The 19,939-nt window shown below is 50.5% G+C and overlaps 7 protein-coding genes across 7 annotated transcripts; 5 read left to right on the forward strand and 2 right to left on the reverse strand.

Annotated features, from left to right (window-relative positions):
- Window positions 1-844: 844 nt before the first annotated feature.
- On the forward strand, window positions 845-2,842 carry Pdw03_3427 (Fungal transcriptional regulatory protein, N-terminal; the record flags this gene model as incomplete). The annotated part of the gene is made up of 2 exons (XM_014676717.1): window positions 845-1,582; window positions 1,652-2,842. The coding sequence occupies 2 exons, from the start codon at window positions 845-847 to the stop codon at window positions 2,840-2,842; spliced, it is 1,929 nt and encodes a 642-aa protein (XP_014532203.1).
- Window positions 2,843-3,753: 911 nt separating this feature from the next.
- On the forward strand, window positions 3,754-5,493 carry Pdw03_3428 (DNA-directed RNA polymerase III RPC4, putative; the record flags this gene model as incomplete). The annotated part of the gene is made up of 1 exon (XM_014676716.1): window positions 3,754-5,493. One exon carries the CDS (start codon window positions 3,754-3,756, stop codon window positions 5,491-5,493), a length of 1,740 nt encoding a protein of 579 aa, XP_014532202.1.
- A 2,979-nt stretch (window positions 5,494-8,472) lies between these two features.
- Window positions 8,473-9,267, forward strand: Pdw03_3429 (uncharacterized protein; the record flags this gene model as incomplete). Its single annotated transcript, XM_014676715.1, has 1 exon — window positions 8,473-9,267. One exon carries the CDS (start codon window positions 8,473-8,475, stop codon window positions 9,265-9,267), a length of 795 nt encoding a protein of 264 aa, XP_014532201.1.
- Window positions 9,268-10,170: 903 nt separating this feature from the next.
- Window positions 10,171-10,479, forward strand: Pdw03_3430 (uncharacterized protein; the record flags this gene model as incomplete). Its single annotated transcript, XM_014676714.1, has 1 exon — window positions 10,171-10,479. One exon carries the CDS (start codon window positions 10,171-10,173, stop codon window positions 10,477-10,479), a length of 309 nt encoding a protein of 102 aa, XP_014532200.1.
- Window positions 10,480-11,486: 1,007 nt separating this feature from the next.
- Pdw03_3431 (Chromosome condensation protein (CrcB), putative) lies at window positions 11,487-12,725 on the reverse strand (the record flags this gene model as incomplete). Its single annotated transcript, XM_014676713.1, has 1 exon — window positions 11,487-12,725. The coding sequence occupies one exon, from the start codon at window positions 12,723-12,725 to the stop codon at window positions 11,487-11,489; it is 1,239 nt and encodes a 412-aa protein (XP_014532199.1).
- Window positions 12,726-12,961: 236 nt separating this feature from the next.
- Pdw03_3432 (Uracil phosphoribosyltransferase) lies at window positions 12,962-14,006 on the forward strand (the record flags this gene model as incomplete). Its single annotated transcript, XM_014676712.1, has 3 exons — window positions 12,962-13,135; window positions 13,204-13,303; window positions 13,573-14,006. The coding sequence occupies 3 exons, from the start codon at window positions 12,962-12,964 to the stop codon at window positions 14,004-14,006; spliced, it is 708 nt and encodes a 235-aa protein (XP_014532198.1).
- Window positions 14,007-14,839: 833 nt separating this feature from the next.
- On the reverse strand, window positions 14,840-17,274 carry Pdw03_3433 (Zinc finger, C2H2; the record flags this gene model as incomplete). Its single annotated transcript, XM_066100489.1, has 4 exons — window positions 14,840-14,981; window positions 15,034-16,795; window positions 16,856-17,083; window positions 17,142-17,274. 4 exons carry the CDS (start codon window positions 17,272-17,274, stop codon window positions 14,840-14,842), a joined length of 2,265 nt encoding a protein of 754 aa, XP_065955889.1.
- Between the last annotated feature and the right edge of the window lie 2,665 nt (window positions 17,275-19,939).

Below are 19,939 nucleotides of genomic sequence, written 5' to 3' on the forward strand. Positions count from 1 at the left end.
AAGCGCAAATCGCCATGTCACCGACCCGGGCAGGTCGTTTTCTCGCTTTAGGTGAAACCATCGTACGCACCCACTTCAACCTTCTTCCTTCCATCCAACAACCCCTCGAACAAATCGCCATCAGCGCCATCAGCAGTATTGGGTATGTATCTCTGCTCTTGTTCAATCTCACTTTTTACTCCCCTGGCCCCGTTTCAATCCTGGAGATGCCACCGCTGACATAGCCTCAGCGCTTCGTAGAATCGACAATCCCCTCTCGGCCTCGACCGACCCATCCTTCGACCCTTCGCCCCGTCCTAGACAATCCAGATATCTGCGATACTAGAGGACTCTGTTTGAGTTGAATTAGGTGTGTTCAAGTCTCTCCAATCTTTTCCGGGTCATCTCGCTTGCTTCCCCCCAAGCCTGCTCGCTCCCAAGGTCGGCCGGACTCGGTTAGCGACACATTCATATATCATCTTCCAAGACAAGTCCCATCCTTGTTGTATATTCGAGCGCTTAGAACCCGGTTGTGCTAACTCGTATGATCCATTTTTCTTCAGATTTCCCACGTTTCCCATTTTGAGTCGCTTCCGGCTCTTGCGACGGCAGATTCCCCTCCCACCTCCATCGAAGGTTTTTCCTTGACAGTTACTACACATCAAGACCCGGAGGTGGTCCATCCACCAGCCTGATAATTCGAATTCAACAATTGTGGTAGGTTTGATGGATTCTTCCCTCTACATCTGCCCTTCCTCTGTGTCTTGCCATGGATCACATTCCCGCCCTCTACGGCACATAAGCAGTGGGTTGATGCAATCTTTGGTATAGCAGTGGAGTATTCTTCAATTTAGAACACTTTGATATGCAAGCGGTTCAGCATGAAGGGCTCTCTGGCCTGGTCGAGCAGGCGGGTCTGGCAGACTCTGCCACTGTAGCTCGAGATCTGTCGCTTAAAGGCCCAGCACCCAAGAACATCGCCTTTGAGTTGCTTCTTGATGAGAACTCCAAAGTCCGAGCTCGTATTCCAATGCGCGTTCAAATCTATCCTCATGATACCACGGATTCGATCGTCACAACGGTCAAAAATTTCTATGGAATATATGACGGTACTGCCAGTGGGGTCAGCTTCGAGGATGAACATGGGACCACCCTCATCGCAAGGTACGAGAATCTCAAGAACAATAGGACTGTATACGTGCGAGTCATTCCTATTCAACCATATGGGGATCACTTCTATAACGGCTTCAATGTCGAGCCTCGCAAGCGGCCCAGTCTGGCAGAGCCTTTCCAGATGGTAGATGGGGCGGTGCCGGTGTTGGATCAGCCATCACGGCCAGCCTCTCGTCTTGCGAGAAAGCGCAGCACCTCTCCGTCGAACCGGAGTCTCCGCAGCGCTTCTCAGCACAAGCCCCCCTCTCGTGCAGGCAACAAAAGCCGGGCCTCGAGCGCCCATGGCGGTTTCCATGATGATGATGACTATAGCGATACCGAGAGCGCCTATGCTCGCAGGGCTCGCAACGAACTATTTGCCAGCTCTGACATTAGCATGGAGAATATACTACAAGATGGTCGTCGGAAACGACCCAAGTTCGATAGCTCCGTGAGTGACTCATGCGAGACGACTCTCCTCTTGATAAAGACTTGTCGCTAATCAATCTGTTCCCCTTAGGAACTACCGCTGTTCGTTCCTCCACAAGTGCCCCTCACTACCTCCACCTCCTCCATCTCTCCCCAACGTAGATCGATTGGCCAGGAAGGCGCTGGGTCGCCTTTTGCACGCCCACCGCAACGCCCATATAGCTATCACCATGCGCTTCCGTCACCTCAAAGCTATGGCCACAGCGAATATGGTGTGCACTCGGGGCGTAATACGATTTATGCGACTCCCGTGGTTCCGGACCATGGAAATCGCATGCGCGACACAGGAGTCTATAACAACTCGGCTAGCCGAGTAAGTGGTTCAGGTATATTGCCCACACCTGATCCCACTATCGCAAGCTGCATATCCGATGAGGATGTGGCGATGCAATTGATACGCCTAGGTGATGCGTCCAATTTCTCTCATGGACGCACCTCTGCCTCGACATTGGACGATGCCTTCAGTGGTGCCGCTGACGCTGCTTCTTCCACTGGTGCTACTAGCGATGGGGAAGAGTTTAGCGAGGATGAGGATGATTTGCCAGCTCGTCGCCAGAGGTTGGACTCAAGCCCAATGCTGCCACCCGGAACCATCAAGCGCCACCTCAAGGGCTTGGATGACATCCTTCCCAGCGCTGATAGTAGTGATCACAGCTCCGATGGTGCAGATGATGGTATCAAAAGTGAAGCTGAGGAGGATGTTCTTTACAAAGAGCTTGCACCGAAGGCAAAGAAGCCAAAGAGCCGCCCCACGTCTTTCAAGGTTCGCAGCCAGAAGCCTGCAGCTGCGAAACCGAACAAAAGCAAGATTGCTATGCCAGCGCCTCGCAAACCATCCGAGAAGTCAGCCGCGCCTGGTCCACCTCTCAGCCCGGCGTCTTCCCGAAAGGTCTCGGGTGGCTCGGTCAACTTCCAGCACCAGCTCGGTGCGGATGAGGAAGATCTTTCTACCAAGCCTCGTTGCCAGCGGTGCCGCAAGAGCAAAAAGGGCTGTGACCGTCAGCGCCCCTGTGGACGTTGCAAGGATGCAGGCATTGGAATTGACGGCTGTGTCAGTGAGGATGAGGGCAATGGCCGCAAAGGGCGTTATGGTCGCCATATGGGTGTCCCCGTGAAGAAGAACGGGGAAGAGATGGATGAAGATGAGGAGTTTTCATTAACGCCCACGACCCCTCCTATCTCTTCATCTATAGCAGACAAGAATAAGAAGCGGAAGCGCTAGTGGAGCTGCAGGATGCGATTGCTCTCGCTATCTCTAAGGGCCGAACCGTTTCGCACCTCCAACTTTCTGCATGACCATGGGATCACTCATTCATCTTGCCATCCTCACTATGGGCCAATCTCATCTGCCCTCAATCTCTCCTTTCGCCCTCATCTGGCCAGCGCCAGAGTCAGTCCTTATGTTAGCATACTAACATCATTTGCCATTTTCACACCACATTCCCTTCTCTGGTTACAAGCCATGCTCCCTCCATCATACACTGCCAAGCGGTTGATCTGTTGTTGTGTTCCTTTGGCGTCTTAGTGTTTCTGTGGGCCATATGCTTCTTGTCACATCCACTCGCTCATTAGGAATCAATGCTACTGGGTTATTCATCATTGTATATGTCGGTTTCATGTTTGTGGTGTATGGTCGACTAGTAGCAAAAGTTATATATGTATCCCAGGACAAAGGAGTCAAAGCATGAAAATTTGTAGAAGATATTCCAATCTTGCTCAACTTAGTCCGCTAAGTAGTTAAAGATTCAGTGAAAGTGGTTCAAATTTTCCGTGTACTTCAATCATTCAAGGTATCATTTAGTCAAATCATCATCGTCTACATAGCTACAGAGGACAATGTCGATCAGCGATAGATATCCGGTGGGACGAGTCACCTGACAAGGGCGGTGTAGCTGGCCCCGCAACTTTTTTGAAGAGCTCAACTTTCTCGAACCTCAAAACGCTCACAGTTCCTCTACGAAACGACGCTTTGCTTAACTTCAGTCGCATTGTCGTGTGCCAACAGTAGCAGAACCAAACAACTTTAACACTGAGTCTGCATGTAACGCGGTGTGCCAACCAGCTCCTCTACACGAACTTTTCTCCAACCGCCCGGCAAGCCGCATTCAGCGCCTTGTCTGAAAAGCAGCGACAATGCCCCCCAAAGCCGCCCCTCGTGGGAGCGCCCGTGAAGGGGCCGCCAACCGTGGTGCCCGAACTGACACAACTACTCCGACTCCCGCTGGCGGGGGCACTGCGCAAAATGCTCCCACCACAACTGGCGCGCCTAGTCCTGCGAGTCGAGCTTCAGTGCAACGGCTTCAAACACTGAACAAACGCACACCTTCCGGCAGCATTGCGCCCATTAGTCGGCCGCCGTCTGCGCTTGGTGGCGAGCCGCCCAAACCAATCCTGAAACACAAACCGAAGGCCGTTGGGCGTCGCAGCAAGCAGGAGCGAGATGAGATCGAGAGACTTGAACAAGAACGATACAATGAGCGTCTGAAGGAGGCAGCCGCTATTCAGCGTGGCCGTGGTGGTACTGCTCGTCGTGGTGGATTCCGTGGCCGTGGTGGACCCATGGCCATGGGTATGAGTGGATTTGGTGGACGAGGCGGCAAGCGAGGTCGTGGTGGTTATGGTGGCGGCGGAGGCGGTGGATATGGAGGAGGTCCAGGCGGTGCAGGTTCTGGATACAATCGGTCTGGCCTTACTGGGGGCAACCGCGGGCGTGCATATGATTCTTCAGACGACGAAGAGAACGCGCTCCGAGTCAGCATCGATCATATCAACCTCGACAGCGACGAGGAGGACTGGGATATGCCAAAAGATTTCAAGGGCAAACAACCTAGCAGGTCAAGCGGCGAACGTGGACTTCGTCCTGTCCGTGTTGAGCGACATGAACACGAGGAAAGAGTCATCAGCGTCAACATGGAATCCAGCACAAGTAGAACCGCCGATCTCCGCATAAAAGCACAAAAGGAGAAGGAGAAGGCCGCGAAGGATGTTGGCCGTACGCCTACCAAGGTCAAACCCGAACCTCAAGACGACGACATAACCATGCCAGATGCTATTCCACATGCAGATGACGATGACTTCCTCCCGGAGCATAACGTCCGTGTGCGCTCGGCTCAGAGCATGAGCCCAACAAAGAGGAGCACAACAGAACTACGATCAACTCAACCCACTCCTGAGCCTGAAATCCCTGACCCACGCAGCCTACTTCACACCAAAGAGGAAATCGACGAATATGACCGGCACATGGAAGATTTGGCTATCATCAGGGATCTTCTTGTTCCCAAGGAGCCAAAGAAGGCCACCACAGAAGCAGAATCTACCGAAGGAGCTGCCGAAGACAAACTGGCCGCAGTAGAAGGACAGGAAGGTGGCCAAGCGAGTGAAGAGAAGGAAGAACAGGAAGAGGACAACCCTCTACATGGCCAAATGTTCCTCATGCAATTCCCGCCAATGACTCCCTACCTCAGGGTCGCCGGTTCTGCCCCAGACAACCAACACTCAGCTGCAGTCACAGCCGCAACTGCACCTCCTCAGAACGAGATCAAGCGTGAAGCAGGTGACGATGTGGAGATTGTTGAAAACACGCAGCCAACCGAATTGAAGGAAAACAGCATTATCACAGCTGGCCAGCCATGGTCTCTACCCACAGGCCGTGTCGGCAAATTGAACGTACACCAGTCAGGCCGTGTGACTCTAGACTGGGGTGGAATTAGTATGGAATTGGATCGTGGAGCACCAGTTGGTTTCGTCCAGGAAGCCGTCATCCTGTCAAAGGTGCCATTGGAGTCAGAGGAAGACACACCAAAACATGTTTGGTCCATGGGCCAGTTGTCTGGCAAGTTCACAGTCACACCGAACTGGGATGAGATGCTTTGAATCCTACACCAACGGGACCTAATAATGAACGGAAAGAAAATCGAACCAAAGTTTTGCAATTTTCCTTTTGGTTATGGATTACCTTGGCAACAACTAAAATTAGACCGGGGTCTTTTAGATTAAAAAGTGCATATCAAAGAGGCGCAAGCTTTCTGTTTGAACACGTAGTCACGCGACCCTGCACATTTGTGCAGGACTTCGGTAGAGATAGTTAGCTGTCCATCCTCTCACCTCTTTCTTTTCCTGACAAGTCTCTCATTGATAGCCCATGAACTGCACGTTCTATCTCTTGCGTTGTGTACTAACTCCCAATGGCCGCCTGATCAAGGTCAATAGTTAGTTATTTAGTTACGTTACGTTAACGTAATTCCCAAGCGAGCTGGCCACCCCAACCAGCCTATTAATTTTAAACGCATTTATTTCAACCAAAACTCCATCAAATTCAATCAGCTAAATTCTAGGTCTATCTGGACATGCATCTCTTCTATGGCCCTGATTTCCACATGCACCGCATTTCGGTAATGCCCTTGTTCTTGGTAATAAAGGTGCTTCCCTGTGCGCGCGGACCTGGGGGCGGGGAGGTTCAATCACTTCCTCTGGTTGCACAATTAAAGCAGTAGCTTCCTGAACTGATAAGCCCTCTATAGCAGGTATCTGCTTTCGAGATCGAGTTTTTTTCTGCTTCTTTTTCTCGTTTTCCGATCGTAGATCGTGAACTTCTTTCTCAAGAATCGCTGCTGATTGCATCGTCATTTGGCAAGCTTTCAAAACCTGGTTTATCGCTGAATTGAGTGGACTTGGCGGGCTTCGGGATCTTTGACGAAGTAATGCTTTGATTGAGGATGCTTGTTTCAATAATTGAATGTGATTTGGTGGTGTTTTTGGCTCCCATTCACTACCTCGACTAGATGGGGGAGTCGGAGTTCGAAGTTGAATATTGAGCTTAGATAACACTCGATCTGGACAAAGAGGAACTAAACCAGCAGCTGTAAAGCTGTTTTGAATAGTTTCTGATTTGAAAGCTTCAAGTCGTGCAACTGGATATGCTTCAAGAAAATCAAGTTTGTCGATATGGTTGACGCCAAGACGCATTTTCTTTTCAACAAGTTGACCGTAAGAGCGTTTTAATACCGCAAAACAACCAATATCAAGTGGCTGTAAAAGATGAGATGAATGTGCAGGCACACAGATTGGAATGATGTTGTTTTTTTCGCAAAGTTCATCGAATTTCGGGGTCAAATGACTTCCATGTCCGTCAAGTATCAAAAGTCGATATTGACCTTTTGTCCGTGAATAAGTCGATGGAATGAATAGTTTTTCAAGCCATCGAAGGCCAATTTCATCACAGGTCCATCCATTGGGACTGACTTCAAAGCGCCAATCATTTGGAAGATTGTCGAACCAAGATTCAATGAATACTTTGCCTTTGAAAATAATGCATGGAGGTAGTGCCCAACCTGAAGCATTTGTACATTCAATTGCAGTCACCCATTCGCGATTTCCAGGTTGTAAAAGTGATCGCCGACCGTAGTATTCAGATCTCGTAATGACTTTAGCAGTTGCGGTTAATCCCATTGCAAAACCAGTCTCATCGAAGTTATAAATGTCATCGTTGTCAATGCCGTATTGAAGAATCGTTTTTTGAACAAGTGTAAACCATTCACCAATGATTTTTGGATCTTCACATTTAGCACGTTCGTAATTGTAACGTCTGGAGAATCTCGAGGATAGATTGGGATGTCGTTTAATGTAATTAGTGACCCAATTTTTGCCGACTGTAGATGATGGGTTGATTCCGCGATGCGAAAGTAGAACATTCGCCATTTCTTGCACCATTGAAGGTCGTGGAGCTGAACCACGAGCGTCCATAGAGAGTATCCATTTCTGAAGAGATTCCTCTTCAGTATCGGTCAATTTATGAGAGTTGGCGCGAGAAATCGCGCGGTGTTGTATACCATTCAGGCGGGTTGAAAGGGTGGATCTTGGGACGTTAAAACGGCGCGCCACTTCACGAATTGAAGAGATTTCTTGATTCTTAAAAGCCTGGATAGCTAGTAAGATCCTGCCCTCCTGCTCTATTGAATTTCGAGAGGATTGAGTACGAATTGGTGGCATGGTGGGTGGTTGAACTAACTAAGATCTAATTCATGGACGTGTTTTGGTTGGGGTGGCCAGCTCGCTTGGGTGGCCAGCTCGCTTGGGAATTACGTTAATTTCTTTATTGGCCTGAGAATCAAGGCACCAACAATGCCAAGGCCTAGATATCTGCCCTGGCCAAGCTACTACGAATTTTGTCTGCGCATGTTGAATTCTGAGTATTTGGTCGCCATTACATCCTCCATGCCCAAAAGCAATCACGGTCGATCACAAGCCACAAGTCGGCCCAACTAAACTATACGCCTTCCCTCAACAATGCCTGCATAGGCCACATCGAGTGTCTCCGGTGCCACACGAACCTTAGCCATGGCGTTGCGTCCTCTCGGATATCAATGCAACATATCCTACGCGCAATTCTTCCGCACTGGACCCCAAACAAGACATACCATAACACAACACCTAAGATCCTTTTCTCGATCACGCGACACTCATTGCGCACATCGCTGGTCTGCGACAAGTCCACACCATGCCAGCAAAGCTTCGTTCTCGCTTCGGAGCTTTCTCAGTGATCTCTTGCGACCTGCACGTACTCTCCACAGTCATGGGAAGGGATCACAGACTCAACAGTGCCGCCATGAGACCTCTGCAGCCAAGCCATTAGAGCTCTGTGTGCACTGCGGTGGAAAAACGACCCACAAGGCTAGAAGACACGTCGAACCTGGCAACAATTCCAGCGGCTGGCACTGTAAAGCGTGTGTTCGAATCACCCGTGCCTATGGCCATTTGCCAAACGAGGAGCAGCTTCAATCGATCTATAGGCGAAGACGGATGAGGGCGAGCGGAGAGGCCAGTAAAATGAGCCCATGCAGGCACTGCGGCACAATGACTGCCCCGAGAAGCAGCCGTAAATTTGTTGATGCCAACAACCCTTCCGCTGGGTTTCACTGCCGCACGTGCGTCCGGCATATCAATCATCACGGCAGCCTTCCAACCGAGCAGGATCTTGCAGCGTTCGAGTACCGCAAAAGGATACGGAAACGACGTCCTTACCCTAGTGCATCAGACGTTTGGAAGAGAGAACCAATGCCTCACCACACCTCCGGCTCTGTTTCATCTACCAAACAGATGAAACAGAGCCGCGATGAATACCCTTGCATGCACTGCGGCGACATAACCATCTCCAGCAGCAAACGTAGGCTCGTTGAGCCTCAGAATCCCGCGGCAGGTTATTACTGCCAGCCATGTACGCGGTCTCTACTTGAAACCGACTCCCTGCCAAGCACCGTCAAAATCGCAGCGCTTAGAAAGCTCAGAGCGACCCGCATGCAAAACAATCCCCGAGTCTTGAAAAGCCCCTGTGTCCACTGCGGGGAAATTACCGCCCCCAGCAGCAAGCGTCGACTCGTCGAGTCGAAGAACGCCTACGCCGGGTATTACTGCCGCGCCTGTGCAGATTGTTTGGTGCAAACCGATTCCCTGCCGAGTGAGATACGCCTTGCAGTTCGCAGATCGCGAGAGCAGGTCAGGCTGAAAAACCTGCGGGCCAATCTATCAAAAATGTCGCCGTCCCCGGTCACTCCGCAGGATGGAGAAGCTACACCAATGAAAACTCCCACGGACAGTACCGCACACACTTGCGCGCTCTGTAAAACCGAAGTACACACGCCAGGCCCCTAAAGCTAAAGTTGGGTTGATTTCCCTTAATCTAGTCAATGCCAAGAGCAAGGGTTCTTCAAAATTTTGATATGGGGTATCGCCCATACATGCGCGTCGTCGTCCTGCGTGCTCGCCTATCCGTTCTAATTTCGCGCTTGTATTGATGATCATTTGTGGCGCCATCCAATTAAGCCTCGGGGGGGTTTGAGGCTCTAATTAGAACTTGATGGAATGGATGGTGATTCTATGTAGTTGAATTTTAGAGTAAGGTATGTATACTACAGAGATGCATCTGTTGTGAGTCTGAAATTAAATCCAGGAGATGACGATGACCTAGACCTCTCATAGGAAACCCGGGTAGCCAATCAGAGCCCGCAGAATTCAGGGACAGTCCCGAGGTCCCCACGGAGCCAAAACGAGTGGCCAATCAAACCCTCGCCCTGACTGGCTTCATCTTGATTTTCCTTTAATCTCCCTTTCCCCCCCTTGGGCTGTTTCGAGTGTTGGGGGCTTTTTTGTTTCTTTCTGTTTTCTCTTTTCTCTTTCTTCTACTCCGTACTAAGTGTGAGTTGGATTTTGACAATTGAGAGAGTAGAGGCAACCCTGGAAATTGCCCTCTCCCCGTGTTTGGCCCCCTATTCCCCCGGTTGCCTGATTGCGACAATCCAATACAACCCACTCGAACACCTGAACTTAAGTGCCATGCTCTGAGACCCTCGGAGCTCCTATTTGTGAAGCCATTTATCCGTGTCCTATCCTTCCAACCTCTTCTCCACCTCCATCTGCAGCACTGTTGCCTTGCCAACTCCAGATCCCCGGTCCCCACACCAGTCAGCTTGGCGTTGCTTATTTCCTCGTAAGCAACAACGCAAAGCATTTGCGCGCCAGTTTATTTCTATACTATACACCTATAATCTCTTCACCATGAAACCATCCATCTTCCTGGCCTTCCTCGCCCCGGTCGTTCTAGCCGACTCACAACCATCCGCCGCTGGCGCCAGCCTCTCCTCCGACTTCGCGCACAACTCACCCGCCGTTTCATTACCGGAACTCGCTGCGCGGGAACCGTTCGCTCCGTCCGCGGACCGCGATCTACCGTTGGATGAGATGCGCTTGCTTGCTTCTCACTATATTCTCCAGGCGCGCAGTGAGGGTTCCCTCGGCCAGACCCCGTGGATTGGCATGGCTATCGGGTTGACCTTTACTGCTCTGGCGGCTGTGATGCTAGGGTGATTGGTGATCTGGCATGCCTTGAAACGAACCCCCCCTCCCCGCTTGAGATTCTTCCGCCATTTGACCTTCGACCCATACACCTTTATTTCCGCTTCGACCTACTTCTTTTTACTCTTGATACGACACGTGAAACGCCGAGCACCGCTCGAAATTTGTTTTTCTTATTCTCCGCTCGACATATGTCTGCGACCCTTCCTCATTTTCTTGCGGTCTCTTGCTGCAGATTTTGCTATTTTGATAATTTTGCATCCCTGACCGTGTGTTCCGCCGTGGGAAAGGATCTTTGAGCTCCCTGTTTTTCTACTGTATTCCCCGAATTGCTGAGGTACCTTACTCCGTATGCACTTGGTACTGTTGGGAGTATAACTAGAGTCGCACGTTGTACATGATACCTTCTTGTTGCTGATGCAGATTTTCCCGTGTGTACGGAGCACATGGGATTTACTTAATTAGTACATACAGATATGGCCAATACGAACTGACTTAATCTTTTGACTTTCACTGCTCTGGATCTTCTTTCAGACTTTGCTTTCGTTAGTCTACGCCTTTTTCATGGTGGGACTCGGGCAAGGGGTGGCTTTCTTTGTCGCTCGAGATTCAAAGTTCCACCCTCCAAGAACATCCGGGGATGTTGTGATCTTCGTTCTCACTGTGACGATTGGTTGAATGGTTGAAAGAACTCCCTTTTTCTTCCGTTTCCATTTGACTGCCAGCGAGCAAACAGCTCACTACTAGGGCGGAGGCAAAGACTTCGAGAGCCGTCAGATTCCTAGTCTGCCCTCCACATTGATTTTGGAACCACCACTACGGAGTAGAAAGAGGGATCTTTCATTTTCATCTGCGAAGGTATGATGGGATTTATGATGATATAGGTTGTGTTGTATCAAGGGCTCGAAATTATACACGTCAACCGGCTATTCCGGTCTTCTCACATGGTTGTTTCATTTTTGAATCATTGTGAGTCATTTTGGTATTATTACACATTATATCATAAGATCACCAGCTCTCTATCCACACACGGGCTCGGCAAACCCACGCGTCCACAACAACGAACCCATGATAACAACCAAAAACCCAAGGGCGACAACTATGCTGACACTTCCATACAAATACGCATGGCGCCGATGAGCCAGTCCTTTCAACTCGGCAACCCAAGTACTGATAGTGGTCAAGCTCCCACAGAATCCATCCATAACACCCTGCAGCACCTGGCAACCCGTCATAGCAGCAGGACCCACCGCCCCAAGACCATTAACGTGCTGCAAGTCATAGCAAAGACCCTCAATAATAGTTCCAAAGATATTAACCGCAAACGTACCGAGTGGGAAGGTGGGAATCCTACTATTCAGGTGCAGCGAGACGTAAAACCGAAGAAGACAGCCAAGGGGCGCAAAGACGAGAGCGAATACCGCCCGGCCGCGCCACACATCTGGGCCATCATGTCTGTCTGGCGGCCAGATGGCTAGGAACACAGCTCCAAGCCAACATCCCCAGGCCAGCACGACCACAACTCGGTCGAGGACTCGTCGCATGAACGCAAAGGGCACGGTGGGTGTCACGCGTTGTAGAGCCAGGGCAAGATGTGCACCGACGATAAGCGCCGACAGACTCAGCGATACGGTGAGTAGAATCACAGCGACCAGCGCCATGAAGCTATACCCGCCATTGCGGGAGGTCGGGTGGGATCCGGTAGGCCGCGACGGATCGGGAAGGACATTTGCCAGAGCGAGGAAGACGTCCCGTATAAAGGACGAGAAGGAGGTGAAGCAACCGCAGAACCCTGTCGTCAACCCAATGTACAGGGGGATGGTCTTTTTCACAGCCATGTGTTTCTTGTTCTTGATCTTGGACTCGTCCCCAACTGCGTCTATAGCTGGTTCCTTGGCTGGATTTAACCCCCACTCTTCGCGGAACAACTTCTGGTCTTCGCTCAGGAAACCCATGATCAGGCTTCCAGCTACATTTGCCCATAGCACCCCTGTCACGACAGGAGCGCCTGTGTAGAATGTCAGTGCCTGTAGGCCTAGGCGGGCCAGTGTTCCCAGGAGCGAGAAGAGGATTAAATAGGAGCCGGTGTAGATATGGGTTACGCGTTTGGAGAGGGGTTGCGCAGCACATGCGGGTTGTGGTGCAGGTGCTACGCGGTCACCCGAGCTTGGCCATGTTCCGTTTGGGTTCGCTTGGGCCTCATCTAAAGGGTCGGAATCCTTTGAGGGATTATCTCCATCTTCGGTAGTTGATAGCATTGCGAAGGGTGAGAGCATGGAGAATAAGATCAAGGGAAAAGTTTGCCAAGAAACCGGAGACTGGAGATCTATCCGATTCGGTTAGCGCCTGGGTCTTGTATATGAGGGGAAGATAACAAGGGAAGTCCAAGTTGATACTTAACTGTTGACTCTTCTTCTCTCTTCCCTCTATCCTCTTCCCTTTATCCTCTTCCCTTTATCCTCTTCCCTCGTCACATCATAATCTATATCTCACTATGTCTCTTCCATCCAATGTCCACGTCTCCTTCCACCCCTGTCTCCAAGCCAAGCTTTCCCTAATCCGCTCATCTTCCACCACACCGCGTGAGACAAGAGGCTTGGTCCATGACATTGCCAACATCCTCGGCGTGGAAGCCTTCTCAGGGCTGAAAACGGTTAAAACAGGAACGGTAAATACATCCCCAAGGCTAAGCCTCTATCTATCACCAGTACTAGATCTCCTAATCCTCATTCCAAGGACACAACGCCCCTCGGAATCGAGTATGAAACCCAGGGCATTGTTCCAGCAGACCTAGCTCTAGTGCCAATTCTCCGATCCGGCCTAGGAATGGTTGACGGTAGGTGATTCTCAATCGATTTCCACAAAGCCCCCCCCGCAAACCACTGCAACTGTAACCCATGTTATTCCCTGCGATGTGACCTTATCATGTACTCTTCTATTCCCGAGTTCTCCTTTCCAACCCCCAATCCCAGATCCAAACCTCACAGTTACAATTCGATTTGTATTTCCAGTTTATCGTCTTCTATCTCTATCCCCCCCCCTTTCTCCCCACTCCCCCACTCCTAACCTGTGGACCATCTAAAACCCCGCTTACACAGCCCCCAGCCTTAAATGACCTCCTCCCTACCCCAGTCCCAGTCTACCACCTGGGCCTGTTCCGCGAAAAGGTCTCTCTTCAACCCGTAGAATATTACAATAACCTCCCCTTCCACCGGTCGGAGCTGTCACCGGCTTCACCAGCCTCTCTGAACCCTACCACCAACACTGCAGCTGCAAGCCTGGCTGTGCTGCTGGACCCGGTTATCGCGACTGGTGCAACGGCCGAGGCAGCGATTCAATTGCTGCGCGATTGGGGTGTCAAGAAGGTAATTATGCTTAGTTTGCTTGCATCGGAAGACGGGGTGAAGCGTGCAGCGGGGACTTGGAGTGAGGTTGAGGTTTGGGTTGGTGGTATTGACAAGGGCGTGGACGAGAAAGGCATGATCGTGCCCGGTATTGGTGATATTGGTGATCGATTGTTTGTTGCTGTTGGAAAGTAGGCCTGGGCATTACTATCAGCAGTAAGGCATGGCTGTTTCCAACTTCGATACTAGAGATGGTTCTGTGCCGACAACAACTACAGACTGGCTATGAATGATCAAGGCTACAACGAGGGTTCAGGAAAAGAGGTTGTCCCCGCCAGGTAATTCATCGATAACGTATAGTACATGGAAACGGCATAAAACATGTGCAGGTGAGACAGATGCGAGAACTTTCAAAAGCAACGATGAGCGTAAAAACCATAGAAAGCAAAAACGAGGTGGCGAAGCATGCAGGCAATTAACGTCAAGTACAACGGTTGAAACCAACCAAAGAAGCAGAAGCAGATGGCAAGATATGAGAGAAAAAGAAAAAAAAGAGAAAAAGAAACAAAACGCAACGCGAACGTATGAAAATGTCAAAAGGTATCGAAAGCATCAAAATCAGATGGACGGGGGGCACGATTAGGGGTTAGTATGAACCACAAAGTCAAACTCCACGGAGTGCGAAAGTACACACAGGACCAGCCAGGTGTCGAAGACGGAAAGCAGAAACACCATACTGGACTCCCTGGTGCAATAAAAAAAGCAGGGAAGATGCAGAAAAAACAAAAACAAAAAAAGCAAAAGCAAAAGACCAGGAACGACCGAGAGGGATATCAAAAGGCGAAGTATTCCAGAAAAGCCCAACACCCCGCCTGCCCACTGGCATGTCCAGTCCTAATTCCGTAGTGTCCCAATGAAAGCGTCCAAAAAAACGAGAGTAAGAAATCGAAATGCGAGATTCAAAAAAAACAAAGGCAAAGAAAGAGAAAAAAAGCAGATCAACTCAAGGAGATTGATGAAAGAAAGTTTCAGTATGCGGTGCCGACGCTAGCAAGCGACTTATGTGGCACCGCATGGATTGGCTGATCCTTGCCAACACGAAGAGAATCTTCGTAGCCGACTAGGGCCTGGGAATGAAGCTTGAATGATTCGCCCATCAACTTGGTGATTCTGTAAAGCAGTTAGTAATTGGGTCATCAAAGTTAGGAAAAAAAAAACGTACCCCCAGACAACCACGCCGTCTAGGATGTTACCCCATACACGGGCAACGGTGGAGCTGAGTTTCCCAAAGGCGTCGATGGCATCATCGTCAAATAGATTGCGGACTTTGTTGTAGAGGGCCATTTCAGCCTCAGTTGCCGGCTCATCGTCATGTTCCAGGCGGTAGAGCCAAAGGCTCAGAATGACCATCAGATCCAGGCCGCAGAGAGGATGCTCCACGCTCCAGTTGGTAGCGGAAGTTTTGGCAACCCAATTGATACCTTGGATAGCGGCAATCTCAATGCATTCGAAGCATTGTTGGATGACCTTGTTCATCTCTTGCGAGCGCTTGACCTTCTCACGAGCGACGGTCATGGCAGCCGCAACCTCGTATGAAGAGTGGTACCGCATCGCCTCCTGGATGGACTTAAGGTCAACTTCCAGGCGCGCGCGGGTGTTGCGGTAGACCGCCATCGAGTTGAAGATCAAAGGGTGACCCTTCTGAGGAGTGCTAAGCGGGACGACGATTGTTTCCGGCTCGCAAACCTCGAGAGAGTTCTCCCAAGTCTCAAGAGCCAGGCGCAGCTTGTATTCAGTAACCACGTCTTGAAGCGCTTCAAAGCTGCGCTTGTGGCTCCAGACTTGAAGGAACAAGGCGTTGATGAGAACACGAGTTGCGAAAGCACTGTAGCGGGTCTGTTCGCCCTGGAAAAGGAAGTCGTGGGCCTCGCGCACAGTTAAGGCACTCGAGACTGTGCCACGGCGCCAAGACTCATCATCAGCCGCGTCCAAGTTCCAGAGAGACTCTGAAGATGGGAGCTCCAAGTCGTCAAACTCATCGAAGCTCATAGCGGGAGTGTGGTTGAATGTGAGCGTCAACAAGCCGAAGAAAATGTACACGGCGAAATATGTACGACGGCAGGATTCGTCCTCGATCCACTCCTCGCGCGATGGCGGGACATTCTGGCGAGCTTGGGTCCGCAACTTGAGCTGGTAGCGGTTGCCGGCAACCATGTTGGCCAGGAGACTCTTGATTGAACAAGTCCATTCAAGGCCCTTCGGGTCACCGCTCCAGCTCTCAAATACCATGTTCAACAACGTAGCCTGCATCAGCGACAAGGGGCACTTGCGGGAATCGAAGTTATCCTTGTGTTGCAAGAATTGGTTGACCAGGACCTTGGAGCCGACATGGAGCATGAAGGCGTGCTCACGCTCGAAAGTGTAAAGAGCACCAATGGATAACACTGCCAGCAACAGTGGTGCCGGAACTTGGGAGGGCTTAAATGATTCTTGGTGCAGGAACGGCAAGTGGGGATGGTACAGATTAAAGTAGGTAGACAAATACCGGTTCAGCGCAACCGTGGAAGGAAGCTGGAAAGTATCGGGTAGCGCACCAAGGCTGTCGGATCCCTGAACTCGGTCCACTACATAGTTACGTTCCATATCATTGGCCAGCTGAGGGGCCTTGGGAAGAGTCAGCGCCTGACTTGGGCCGGGCGAGCGGCGGTAGTTAACCGGACTCACGGGGCCCATCATCGAGGGGTAGGGCGAGAGAGCATTCGGGGTAGAGTGCCCAGACATAGACAGCGAGTTAGACAAGAGAACGTCCCCGACGGGGCCATGGCGATCGACGAGGGTGGGCATTGACCCCGGTTCCGCGGGGGAGACGAGTGTGTCCCAAGGCATCTGAGGTAGAGTAGCGTTACCCGAGAGGTAGGGATCGAAGGAGCCGCGTCCTGGCGAAAGCGATTCGGAACGCTCGGAGACCTGACCGGTCGCCGCTGCTGCAGCCTTATGTTGGAAATCTGTCATCAACATGGCTGCAGTTTCAAGGTCGACCATACCATCGCTGCTTGCCTCAATCTGCTCCAGCGTCGTCGGGTCAATGGTGACCGACGGCTTAGCCGGAGCAGATGAGTTTTTCTGAACCCCTCCACCACGTCTGCGCCCCTCTGCGACCAGAGGGATTCCACCGTCCTTGGCGTGAACGGTTCGGTCATGTCGCAGAAGAAGATCCCGACGGACAAAGGTACTACGACATTTTAAACACTTGAAGGGTCTTTCTTTCGTGTCTATATATTTCGAATTAATCAGAGGAAAAGACGCGTCGGAGGATTCTTCAAATCTTACGTGAGCGCTCATGCCGACTGCGATGTTCACTTCTGCTGAATGCACGATTGCAAAATTGGCATTTGTATTTCTTCTCTGGGGCCGATGTTTTTTTGGCCGGTGGATTGGCCGTCCCGGGTGCGGAAGGAGCCATATGTGCGGGCTGTCTCTTATAACAAGGACGAAAGTGACGGTGGTATTGTCCCCTGGGTAAGCTCGCACCGGTGCTGTAGGCGTGTCGATGACAGAAGTTCGTTTGGATGTCTGATCATTCCTTGAGTGGGGGGGAAAGGAAGTAAAGTGTGTTGAGAAAGTGGTGACCAGCCACAAATAGGAAATATTAAAGAAGCGAACGCTGTTTTTTGTTAAAAAAAAAACCAAAAAATAAAGAAGGGCGGGATGATCAACCGCGATTAGATGAAGGAAGGGGAGGGGAAAAAGAGAGGGGAAGGAGGATGAGTAGAATAAGAAGGAAATTGGGATTTTTGGTTTTTGGGGGAGGGGAACATTGAGGGAGGGGGGGGGGGGGAAGGACGTGGACCTAAGCTGATTCCCTTGATTGAAAGCAAAGACCACCTGGGCAACAGAGGGGCGAAAGTGGGACCGATCACAGCTCAAAAGACCATCAGAGCGGAACTAACAGGGAATTTCTACCCAGCCTCCCTATCCGGCCACGCACTCTTTCTTCCTTCAACCACTCACTTTTCTTCCCCTTTCTCTTTCTTTACGCACTTTACCATACGAAATCGACACGTAATTATGAAAAGCCCTAAGTTGTATAGATTTGTCCCGATCGCAAGCCCACATGGTTCAATTTTGGTTTCCCCCTTGGATCTTAATTAGATAATTAAACACGACAGGGTCGATCGTTGAAATGTTTTAATTAGGAATTTCCTGCGAGGGTGCATTTCAATGTCCTCTGGTGGGTTATTTTTATTGAATCGTGCCCCTCGCTCAGATTATGGGGACGGAGGGGAAAGCCCTTGGTTTCTCAAGTTCTTTAATTATGTGGCATGTGAGGTGGGTGATTCGATCGTGGCACACTTGGAGAGGCTGTGATGATAGCCCCTGATTCTCTCTACTTTCAGATTTCCCCCCCCCCCCCTACAGGGGGATGATATCCGTCTCATCTGCAACGCAGCCATACGTCTTTTTCTGATATCAAAGCGAAGGTCGTGATAGATCTCAACCATGGTTCACATCCGTCTCTACCCCTCCTCCCCTCCTCCCAAGATCTACATTGTAAATACAAATCTCCCATTGAGATGCATCACTTTGATTTCTACCCTTTTAGAAGACCTGTTGGTAGACAAGATCAAAGTCTGGTCACAACATCTCCGACCGTAGAGCTAGGGAATGGGACAGGGATAAATAGTCTCATATCGAGAGTTGCATTGGTCTTGCCTTGAATGTGAGAATGCCAAAGTTGAGAATGAGGACGTTACTGCGTGGTCAGTATATCCCACTATTGGAATAGTTTTATCAATGGGGAAGAGTAGATCGATCCAGATGGCATCAAATCAGGGACTTGTCCATGTATGAAGTATACTGGGGTGCCCATCAGTCCCATCTCCTGACAGATCATCCTTCGGTACTTTTGTTGCCTCACAAATTGACTGGTCCAGATTTAGTCTCACCTCTGGCCCTCTGACCCTCTGATAGTCTCCGCCGTGTGGCTGTAAATTTGTTTGACTGTGCCACGTTTGAGAGGATGTTGTATGTGCCCCCATCACGCCATGGACGACTGCATTAGTAATGCAGAGGATCGATGTATGTACCCTGTGTTGTCCTTGAGGAATCACCTGCCGAACTGCATGGAGGAAAGATTGGCGTGCAGACCAAAAATGCAAATCGGAGCATTGGATCAGAGATCAACTTTCGATTTGCTTCTTTAAGTTTATGCATTGCCAGCACAAAAGAAGACGCCTGACTGTGCTACAAACGGGATACCACCGAATGCCCATGAAGTTACTCCGTATATGTTGTATGTTGTAGTTTTCAACGCCATCTAGGCTCCACCCAGATGAAGTTACAGTTTAATGCACCGCAAAAGCTCAGTTGTCCTTACATTTGACAAAGTACAACGTACGGGGTACTCTGTACTTCGCACACCGTTTCCTATCACTGCGGAGCTGCAAGTTGAGCATCGCGAGTTCCCGGGTCCTATCGGTGGGACGAATCCACCACTTACATCATTGCAGCCCGAAGATCCCGAGCGCGGAGCACCGACGCGGTTACTTGGGAAACGCGCTTCGCGTGGAACACGGCGCAAGATCGCCTTTGATATACATCGGGACAAATCAATCTCGGCCATACCGCTCCATATTAACCTCTATGTCCCTGAGTACCCCCTTGATTTGCGCAAGCAAAGTCTCTAAATACTCTCCCGGACTTCGATCTAGACTATCAGCGCGCTTCAAGCTCCAGCGACGGTAAATCTGGGCGGCTTGCACTTTTTACAAAGAGATCCCTACAGTCCATGATTCCTGTTGCAAACCCAACCAGTCGACATCCTTCGAGCTTTTGCTCGGTCCGCTTCCCGATACAACGGACCGACCCTGTCTAACGCTCTCGACTCAGGAACCTAAAACCAGGCCCATGGCGGTTATACCGTAGGAATCGGTGACTTGAACGCCTGGCAAATAACTTGATTGATTCCTTGCCTCGAAAGCTATTACACCAGACGATCCACCATTCCCAATCCCTTGGGCCGCAAACCCCGGATATGTCTTTCATTCCATACCCCTCCAAGCGGTCAAAAGCACGCTGGACAAAAGCACCATGTCTATCGAAAACCCACCCAATTATGGATCTGCATT

The sequence above is a fragment of the Penicillium digitatum genome, chromosome 1, assembly GCF_016767815.1.
Source record: "Penicillium digitatum chromosome 1, complete sequence".
Lineage (NCBI taxonomy): Eukaryota > Fungi > Ascomycota > Eurotiomycetes > Eurotiales > Aspergillaceae > Penicillium > Penicillium digitatum.